Source organism: Kryptolebias marmoratus, linkage group LG21 (assembly GCF_001649575.2).
Source record: "Kryptolebias marmoratus isolate JLee-2015 linkage group LG21, ASM164957v2, whole genome shotgun sequence".
Lineage (NCBI taxonomy): Eukaryota > Metazoa > Chordata > Actinopteri > Cyprinodontiformes > Rivulidae > Kryptolebias > Kryptolebias marmoratus.
In genome coordinates, this window is record NC_051450.1 from 1,903,617 (window position 1) to 1,905,107 (window position 1,491).

General features: G+C 40.9%; 1 protein-coding gene across 2 annotated transcripts in view; it reads left to right on the top strand.

Annotated features, from left to right (window-relative positions):
* Nucleotides 1–1,491, top strand: part of LOC108245193 (partitioning defective 3 homolog) — a 485,244-nt gene that overhangs the window by 279,238 nt on the left and 204,515 nt on the right. For both annotated transcript variants that reach the window (XM_017431897.3, XM_017431896.3), the window contains exon 16: nucleotides 531–717. In XM_017431897.3, the coding sequence (XP_017287386.1) occupies nucleotides 531–717 (187 nt within the window). The remainder of the gene's footprint in view (nucleotides 1–530; nucleotides 718–1,491) is intronic.

Below are 1,491 nucleotides of genomic sequence, written 5' to 3' on the forward strand. Positions count from 1 at the left end.
CCAGCTTACATCACATCTCAGCTTTAAAAGCTCAACTCCACACTCTCTATTTCTGAATTGAGAAAGCTCCTCGGATGAGAAGCGAAACGTCTTCAGCTACAGAATAGAAGTCCAGTTGTTTTTGTTTTTTAACTTTTTTTTTAATTTACCATGGCCTGGATGACTGAGAATCTACACCAACTTAAGGAGATTTGACAACAAGTTGTGGCTGTTTAATGTAAGGTGCAGGGTGCTACACGGCTTGCTATCTAAGATCTGTTCTTAAGTGACATAATTTAGTCCATCTTGGCATAATATATCTGTTAGCTGGTACTATCATTCTGGGATACATCTACTTTTGTTTATCACAAATTGTGCTGGAGTGTGTATGATCTTGCTGAGTGCGATCACATTTTTTTCATTTTGTTTCCCCCCACATTTGTTATCAGGCATCTCAAATTCACTGGAATAAAATATTGATGCAGTTTTAGAATGTGATATTATTCCCAAATACACTGCTTATTTTTCATATTTCCCTCTTTGTCTCTTAGGTCACTACCAACTCTCACCAACAGTGAACATGCCGCAAGATGACATAGTGATGATTGAAGATGATAGGTCGCCCATGCTTCCTGCCCACCTGTCTGACCAGTCATCCTCCAGTTCCCACGATGATATGGGCTTTGTGGGAGAAAACCCTGCACCATGGATGCATGACATCCCTGGTCACAATGAATGGTAGGAAGTAGCTTGTTTTTACTTTGCGGTTGAGCTAGCTGAATTGTATTACTCTTTGGAATAAAGATAACCCCTGTGTGTTAGAAAGCAGGACAGTGTTAATAGGAAGGAGAACTTCACTTCTGCTATTGAAATTCCTTATTAGCAAAGACTAAACTGGATTTCTTTCCATACCAAAATACTAAAATATTGTTTTAAAATAGTAGACTGTATTGAGAAGAATAATATTTTATTTATAGGTTGCATTTAGATGAGTTTTGTAAAAAAAAATTCTAGTTTTGGGGTGTGTGCCTTTCAAAGTATACTGCCTGTGTGTTTGTTAAATAATGGATCAGCAGTAGAAGTGAAACTGTGAGTAAAGACTCTCAGGGACTTGTACAGTACTTCCACCGCCTCAACCCTATTCGCCCGTGGGATTTCAGTTCCCCACTCAGTGTGCAGACCACAGTCTGACTGCAGCACCCTCATAATAAAATGAAGACAAGGCTCATCAACCTTGTCAGAGCACTAAATCGCAGGGGGACTCAGCCGCTTAAGCAGAGGAACCCCTCAACATCAGGCATGTTTAAAAAGGAAGATATATATATAAATAAAAAATTCCCTTCTCACCCTCCGCGGGTGGTCTTGTTTCATCCTCTGAGCTCGGGTCCTCTACCAGAGGCCTGGGAGCTTGAGGGTTCTGCGCAGTATCTTGGCTGTGCCTAGAACTGCACATTTCTGGACTGAGATGTCTGATGTTGTTCCTGGGATCTGTTGTAGCCACTGCTCCAGTTT